A 9,114-nucleotide genomic window follows, 5' to 3' on the forward strand; every position below is an offset into this window, starting at 1 on the left:
TTAGTCCTTCATATCGGTGGTAGAGGAAGGCAGATTAGTACTTTCAGTCTTCAGCGTGTGAATTTCTTTAAGTAGGTAACCTTGTTGTTTGACCAGAATTTCTTGCAATTGATATGTTTTCTGAAGGATTCTGCAAGAACATGTAATTCTGTCTTTGATGAACACAAAAGTGTGTCAATGCTCAATACACTGATCTTTCTTCATCATATTCTCTCTTTCCTTCTTTCTAATCCAAAATTTTTCCTATTAGGTTTCAACATCAAGAGGAGGTAGACTTATTCTTAAAGATATTTTTCAGATCAAGCACCTTTTCAAGATAAGACATCGGATCCTGACTCATAGTTCGGACAAGGAATGACCAGAGAAGGAGAAGGATCTTTTTATATTTTTCATACTTACGAAAATATAATGTTCCTATAAATACGAATATCTAAATATATTTTCATTACTAGATTTTTTCCCATAATCTACACATAGTGCCTTGATTTTTACTTCCTCACACACAAATTCGGCACAGGTGAGGATGTAATTCCAATACGATTAGGTGGTATTAGTTGAGATTTTCTCTCAGTATGGGATTTGGAACAACCAGTGTGTCCTTGATCTAGTATTGTATGAAACAATCTTTTGTTGTTACATCAAATTAACGAAGTTTCTTGAGATTGGTTGGAGTTGCATACGCACCTTTTAGCAATCCTGTTTTTTGAGACAGTTTTTACTTTTTCTTATTTTTCCCTTTACCATTAGATGATTTTCAACATCGAAGACGTGTCCATTTTTAAAATGGTTGAATCACTAATGGAGGAAGAGGAATCAAATTAACAATTAGTGCAATATTAGTTGTTTCCTCTTCTTCAATCATATGAATCAGAGGTCTCGTCTAGAGTTACATCTAATGCCTTGCTCCCAGTGTATTTCCTAATATTAGGACAATCTTTATCATATGACCAAAACCTTTACACTTAAAGCACTGAGGATGATATTCATCATCTTCTTCTGATCCTTCTTGTTCTTGACAGGAACTCGATCATGGGGTCGAGAAGATCGATGAACATCTTTTATGAATCTCTTATTTCTATTCTTTAAGAGATCTCGAAACTTTATAGTGATTAATGATAGTGATTGTTCAATTTCATTATCAGAATTTTTGTAATCAGTTCATCAGAATCATCCATCAATCTATCTTTCTCCATTGGAGCTTTTGGAAGTTTTGCAGCTTTAAAAGCAATTCCTTTAGCTTGAATAGACTGTGATTCATGATCAAAGATATTTAACTTTAAATGAGTGTGCTTCGTGAGAGTGTTGAAAGATCATTTACTTCTATGATTGCATGGTTCTTAGATTCGTATCTAGATGGCAACAATCTAAGAATTTTGCACACTATATCTTTTTCAGAAATAGTTTTTCCAGGAGAAAAAGCATTAACTATCTCAGAGAGTTTAATATAAAACTTCAAAAGTGTTTTCATCCATTCGAAGGTTTTCCCAATCAGAAGTGAGAGTTTGAAGTCTAGCTTCTTTTTCTGATGTGTTACCTTCAAATACTATCTGAAGATTATCCCAAGCTTCTTTGAAAATTGGAAAGTTGATGATGTTGTAGATCACGGCTTACAGCAGTATAATCCACTCGTATAATCCATATGAATTCTTCTTTGAAAAGTTTTCTTCGCTCGTATAATCCACTAAGTCTTTAAACTCAGTTCCGAATTTTCTACTTTCGGGCGATTATAACCAGCGACGACTAATAGTCAAGTATAAAAGTCTCGTGATTGAAGAAAAGATCTCATAGCAGATTTCCACCATAGATAGTTTGTTCCGTCAAATCTTGGCGGTACATTAACTGAAATGGATTCATGGGAACTCGAGTTCATTTCTTATAGGCAGGATTGCACCAAACATAGATTGTTAGATCTTTTCGTGTTTGCCTACTTTGATACCAATTGAAAAGACGAGGGTACCCAATACACCACAATCTTTAAATTATCCACCTATAAGTCCTCTTACCGAAAGTGATTCTCTATGGACAGAGTCAAGACAATACTTTTTTTTTGCTAAGTCCAATGGTATTAAAGCAAAAAAATGTAATTACAAGAATTACAATGAGTGATCAAGTCCCCCCACCCGATAAACCAAAAGGGTGAAAAAATAACAACAAATAGCACTAGAAGCTCAAAAAACTCCTAAACAAAATAACTAACAAAAACAAACACAAAAGGAACTTAAAAACGTTTTCGCCCCTTTCCCACCTTAAAATTCCTCTTCTTAGTTTGGAGACCAGCAAGGATTTCTGCCAAAACATCAGGGTCTCCATAATACTCATTATACTCATCTTCATACATATCATCATATTCATCTTCATCTGAAGCATAATACCACCAGGAACAAGCTTAATAGGAGTTTAGGTTTTTTCCTATTAGTCTCTCCAAAGACTCCATTTTTTCCTTAAAATACTCTTTTCTATAAGCTGGATTTCTAATAAAGTTAGTCCTAACTTCATCAATCTTAATGTTGCCTACCTCTTCAAGCTCCTTCTTGGTGAGTATATTTTCCCCCTTTTGTTGTCGTATAGCCTCTAATTTGTCAAGAAAAGCTGTCTTCTAATTCGTATCCATGATTTTTGCAGCTTGTTTGGCCACTTTTCTAACTTGTTTCCTTGATAGAATATCTGCATCAATGTCACCCCATTCTTTCGAACCCATACTACCATCTGAGTCACTTGAATTCTCAAAAACTTGTTCCTCCTCAACCTCACTAATATTAGAAAGGCCTAACTCAGAAGCTAGAACATCATACTTGTTATTAACCACTACTTCTGTTCTTAATAGATCAGAAATCGGTATTCGCACTTTGTGTGATCGTCTATGGATACAAGATCGAGAAAATACAATAATCAAAGCGTGATTATTTGATAATAGGTTCGGACTTAACTAAACTCATAGGATCACTATCAAGTAAAGCGGAGTTAACATTTGTGTATTTTACTTCTAATTATAATAAACAATTTGAATTGCGGAAATATAAAAGTAAAAGACACAGCAGGATTTTGTTAACGAGGAAACCGCAAATGTAGAAAACCCCCGGGACCAAGTCCAGAATTGAATACTCTCATAATTAAGCCATTATACAAAATCTAAACTAACTTCGTATAGTTGAGACCAAGCAACTAACCCTAGTTCATTTAGTTTCTTCAGTATCCATGCGATTCCGACATTCAATAAGTGCACGCACTGGAACACTTCCTTTGGATCGTATTCCAAACAGTAAAGGAACAACAATTCTGTTTGGTAACAACTATTTTGATTCTTTCCAGATAAAGATATCTCAAGTCATATGCAAAGGATCTTCCGTTTAAACTAATAAACTCCTTTGCCTGGTTAGACCAATCCAATCTCTATTACCTAATCAATAAGTTCGGATTTGTAACAATCAAAACAGATATCAAGAGAACTATTAGGTTTTACCGATTTCACGCAACTAATCAATCAAATAAATCTGATTCTAGTTGGATCCCAGCCGATCAAGGTTTGTGCTATGGAAAGATTTGAGAAACCAATAAAAAATCTTCTTCATCTTGTGATCAATTACGCACAGTGGAATCTGTTAACAATGGACTATCACAACATGTCTTTAGATCTACAAACAGTTCTAAAGATCCCGTCGACACTTCGATCTAGTTTGAGTGAATCTTATATCAGAAGACAAGATTCTCAAGAATAAAAAAACTAGTTGCAATCAAAGTTCAACAACCGTTAGTCAATCAAATGAATCGAAAAATAATAAACTGCAATTGTCTAGTTTCTCGCAAACGGTGCTCGTAGGGCTTCTAGATCCCACAAAAGTCTTTAAACGAGCGGTCGTAAGAGATTTCGCCTAATTAGGGTACTTATTCTCTGGATAGATGGATCCACCAGAAACAACAAAAAGATGAAGTTTGCCTGGCTCTTAGGATAGTTTGCTAGAAATGCAAACTTAGGTATTTATAGACCAAGGATATTTGGACACCAATTACAAATATCGATCATACCTTCTCAGGTGATTACTTAGGATCGGTTACACTAATTAATCAAAACTAGTCATACCAAATTGTTGTGTTTCCACAACAAATTAACACACATATTAGGGTAACCAAGGGAATCTGATTCAGAGAACCAGCCTAGAGAGGAAGAAGAGAAGATAAATTATTGTTTCATTCGTTCATGGCCGACAAAACCAGAATTCTTACACATTTATTGGTTCCAACTTATCCCCAGGTGACTAACCGATTACAGACGCGTGTAATTAATCCCCCCCCCCAACCCAAAACAGAAGATACACCCAATAACTAGTATACCCATAGTTATTACTACTGGCAGACCCTGAACATAATAAGAAATAAGGTAGGTATATGACAATACCCCTCCGAAGAAACAACCCTTCAACTCAAGGGTTAAAGTGTGGAAAATGAGCAGAAATATTGGCAGAGTCCTCCCATGTGGCTTCCTCTGAGGTGGGATTTGACCAGTGAATGAGTAGCTGCTGGACAGAGTGGTTACCTTGTGAAACTGTTCTGGAATTCAAGACCGCAATGGGAGTGACGATGATTTGTCCCTCATGATCCACCAATGGTAAAGTTGGAGAAGGGGTGTGCTGAGTACCTATCTTCTTCTTCAGTTGAGATACATGAAAGACAGGGTGGATACGAGCTGTTGGAGGAAGTTGCAACTTATATGCAACATGGCCAACTTTCTGGAGAATTGAAAAAGGCCCATAATACTTAGTTGAAAGCTTAAAATTCTTACGAAGGGAAACAGATGTCTGTCGATATGGTTGCAGTTTGAGATATACTAAATCACCCACTTCAAAGGATCTTTCAGAACTGTTCTTGTCAGCAAAAACTCTCATACATTCTTGAGCTTTGGTGAGGCTCTCTTTCAGGAGAAGTAACATCTCAACTCTTTGTTGTAGGTATTGCTCTATTGAGGCCAAAAAAGTAACAATCTTAGTAGGGAAGGCTAAGTGAGGAGCATCATACCCATACAAAGCCTTGAAAGGAGACATTTTAAGACTGGTGTGAAAGCTGGTGTTGTACCACCATTCAGCAAGATCCAACCACCTTACCTATTGTCTTGGCTGATGTCCTGTCATGCATCTTAGATAGGTTTTTAGACAGGCATTGACCCTTTCAGTTTGGCCATCAGTCTGAGGATGGTAAGTTGTGCTGAGTTTCAGATGTGCTCCCAAATTCTTGAATAAGTCTTTCCAGAAGTTAATTGTGAAGGCCTTGTCTCTATCAGAAACTATAGAAGCTGGTAAGCCATGGAGTCTGAAAATGTTATGCATGAATGCCTTTGCCACTGAAAAGGCTGTCTAAGGATGTTGGAGCGGAATAAAGTGGTTGTACTAGGTGAATCTGTCCGCCACCACTAATTTGATATCTTTTCTATCACTCTTGGGAAAACCTCTATGAAATCCATGCTAATATGTTTCCAAGATTGGTCAGGTATTGGAAAAGGTTGTAGAAGACCAGTAGGCAATGTATGTTCCCCCTTGTTTCTCCCACAGACATCACAAGTAGAGACAAGTGAAATAACCTCTTGTTTCAAGTTAGGCAAAAATAAATGATTTATTTCCCTCATGTAGGTAGCTTCCACTCCAAAATGGCATCCCACAGCTGATGTATGAAGAGATTGAAGAATAAACTCTCTTAGGTTGGTGTTGCTGCCAATGTATAATCTAGACTTGTATCTCAATACCTCATCTTTGTGAGTAAAGTGTTGGTGAGAATAAGGAGAGATGAGCAACTGAGAAATAAGTGATTGTGCTTTGGTATCTTGTGCATAGCTGGAGACCACCTCCTGGACCCACATAGGTTGATAAAGAGACATAGAAAGCAACTCAGCATGAGGTCTTCTAGATAGAGCATCAGCAACTATGTTGTCTACACCTTTCTTGTACTGGATAGTATAGTCAAAACCAAGCAATTTCATCAGCCACTTCTGTTGCAGGCCAGTCTGAATCTTTTGTTCCAAGAAGTACTTAATACTCTCATGGTCTGTTTTGATTATGAAATGATGACCCTGCAAGTAATGCTTCCACTTAGTTACAGCTGATCCCACAACAATGAGCTCCTTCTCATAGGTATATAACCCTCTTGTTCTTGGTACCAAAGGTTTGTTGATGAATGAGATTGTCCTGTCATCCTGCAACAAAACAGCTCCAATGCAAGTATCACAAGCATCTGTCTCTAAGACAAATGGTTTAGAAAAATCAGGTAATGTCAGCACTGGAGTTGTAGTGATGGTTATTTTAAGTGCATTGAAAGCCTGAGTAGCATTGTCAGTCCAATAGAAGGAATCTTTCTTAAGTAATTCAGTAAGTGGTTTACTGATAAGCCCATAGTTTCTGACAATTTTTCTGTAATACCCTGTGAGACCTAGAAATCGTCTGATTTCCTTGACATTTGCTAGAATAGGCCAATTGGTCATAACATAAATCTTAGATGGGTCAGCCACCGCCCCTTGTGCTGTGATAATATGGCCTAAATATTCAAGTTCAGGTTGAGCAAAGTAGCATTTAGAAATTCTGGCAAAAAATTGATGTTGTCTCAAAATATAAAGGGTGATTTGTAAGTGTTTGGCATGAGTTTCCATATCAGGACTGTAAACAAGAATATCATCAAAGAAGACTAGAATGAATTGTCTGTGGATATGTTTGAAGATGTAATTCATCAAAGCCTGAAAAGTTGCAGGTGCATTAGTTAGGACAAAAGGCATCACTTTGAATTCATAATGTCCTTGGTAGGTTCTAAAAGCTGTTTTATAAATGTCTTGCATAGTAACCCTTATTTGATGATAGCCAACCCTTAAATCAATTTTAATAAACACACAAGAACCATGTCATTCATCCAATAGTTCATCAATTATGGGAATAGGAAACTTATCTTTGATGGTGATGTTGTTGAGCTTCAAATAATCCACACAAAATCTCCAACAATTATCCTTCTTCTTGACCAAAAGAATGGGAGATGCAAATGGGCTATGACTGGGTTGTTTGATGCCACTATGCAACATTTCTTGCACTAATTGTTCAACCACATACTTCTTGAAAAATGGACATTTATATGGTCTCTGATTTACAGGACTTGAATTGGGTATAAGAGGAATAAAATGGTCTAAGGATCTATGTGGTGGTAGTTGGGTGGGGTTAGCAAAAACATTCTGAAAGTCTTGAAGGACTTCAGAAATGATTGGTGGAGTAGGGTGTGGAGGTGGAGTAATAGTGATAGATGTCAGCTGAGCAAAAATACCATGAGAATTATTCTTAAAGAACTGCTTCACTCCTTTAGGGCCAATCTGTTTTAAGGTAGGTGGAGAAGTATCTCCCACTAATGTAATGTATGTGCCTTTGTAAGAAAAAGTGATACTCAGGTTAGACAGATTAAAAGTAATATCACCCAACTTTTTTAGCCAGTCAGCTCCTAGAACTATGTCACATCCACCAAGTGCAAGTAGCCTCGGATTTCCTGCAAAAGAATGGTTCTGCATTTTCCACTGTAAGGAAGTGCAAATCCCATTACTGACAGTTTTGTCACCATTAGCAACTGTAACAGATATATTAGCAGTGGGGGTAATATCACAACCAAGGGAAGTAGCTAAATCACAGTCAATAAAGCTGTGAGTACTCCCTGTGTCAATGAGAACAGAAATTTTACAATTATGAAGAATCCCTGGAATGCGAATAGTGTCTCCAATGGCATGTCCTGTAAGTGCATGAAGGGATATTTCCATGTCACTCTCAACTGTAGGAGGATATTCACAATCAGTGACTGCTTCTTCCTGTTCATTAGACTCTACCTCTTCTTCAGTAGCTACCGTTTGAAATAGATGTTGCTTCTTACAGAAATGGACAGGCCTATAAACCTCATCACAATTAAAACAAATCCCTAGAGTCCTGCGTTTCTGTATTTGGTCAGGTGTGAGTCTTTTAATAGGTAGTGGTGCAGAACTAGAAGGCTGAGTGGCGGGTGTTGGTAATGGGAGAAAGGGTGGGAGGGAATTAGGCTCAGGAGAAAAATTTTGGTGGCTAGATTATTTAGTGGTGGGTAAAAATTATTGGTAGGGCATGGTAAATTTTTGTTGATTATTGAGGGTCTATTCTTGCATCCTAGCAAGTGAAAATGCTTGCATTAATGTAGTAGGATGAAACATACTGACGGAGTGCTTGATATCATCCTTTAGCCCACCAATGAAACTCATCACAAAATAATGTTCATTCAACATAGGATAATATCGAAATAAAAGCCCTTTTAAGTTCTCAAACTGCTCAAAATAATCATCTACAGTAGTGGTTTGAGATATCTTACTGAATACGCCTAAGATGTTGTCATTTGCAGGATTTTCGAATCTAATACAAGCATGCTCAGCTAGCTCAAACCAGGAAGTAATAGATCTAGTAGACTGCAGATTGGTTAACCACTTATCTGCTTTTCCCTCCATATGCATAGCGGCCATAGTAACCTTATGGTGTTCATCTCTAATGTTGTTGAGCAAGAAATACCTGTCACACTTTTGAATCCATCTTTTGGGGTTCTCTCCATCAAATCTTGGGAAATCCAACTTTGGTAAACGTTGGACGCTGTTAGAATCATGACCCCCTTGTGGATAATTGAACATCAACCCTCCGAGCTGGAAAGAATTTGTATGAGATTCTCCACCTGAATCTCTTGTTTCTTCCTGCCTCTTGCCTGTAAAAGTCTCCATGTATTTTACAAAGTCGTCTCTCGACAATACAGATTCCTTCATCTCTTTGTTTTGCGCAGCGAGGTCGTTGTATTGGAAAGAAAGGGTGTTGTATTGTGAAGAGAGATCATCAATTTGTTTAGTAAATTTCTATGATTTTTTTTGAAGATCTTCATTCACGTCTTTAATGGTAGGATGATTTGCTCCACCCATTGAGAGGATAGAACGACTCTGGTGCCAATTATTGTGTTTCCACAACAAATTACCACACATATTAGGGTAACCAAGGAAATCTGATTCAGAGAACCAGCCTAGAGAGGAAGAATAGAATCTAAATTACTGTTTCATTCATGGCCGACAAAACCAGAATTCTTACACATTTATTGGTTCCACCTTAT

The 9,114-nt window shown here is 37.2% G+C and overlaps 1 protein-coding gene across 1 annotated transcript; it reads right to left on the bottom strand.

Annotated features, from left to right (window-relative positions):
- Positions 1-6,874: 6,874 nt before the first annotated feature.
- On the bottom strand, positions 6,875-8,737 carry LOC113341994. The gene is made up of 2 exons (XM_026586667.1): positions 8,192-8,737; positions 6,875-7,936 (listed from the first exon to the last, which is right to left on the bottom strand). The coding sequence occupies exons 1-2, from the start codon at positions 8,735-8,737 to the stop codon at positions 6,875-6,877; spliced, it is 1,608 nt and encodes a 535-aa protein (XP_026442452.1).
- Positions 8,738-9,114: the final 377 nt, after the last annotated feature.

Source organism: Papaver somniferum, unplaced genomic scaffold (genome assembly GCF_003573695.1).
Source record: "Papaver somniferum cultivar HN1 unplaced genomic scaffold, ASM357369v1 unplaced-scaffold_33, whole genome shotgun sequence".
Taxonomy (NCBI): Eukaryota; Viridiplantae; Streptophyta; class Magnoliopsida; order Ranunculales; family Papaveraceae; genus Papaver; species Papaver somniferum.

Bases quoted from the DNA above. Each gene is read 5' to 3' on its own strand.
- LOC113341994 (XM_026586667.1), bottom strand. From the start codon at position 8,737: ATGGAGACTTTTACAGGCAAGAGGCAGGAAGAAACAAGAGATTCAGGT. The intron at 7,937-8,191 runs GTCAGTATGTTT...GACCAAATACAG, and splicing joins AGGATGATATCAAGCACTCC to AAACGCAGGACTCTAGGGAT.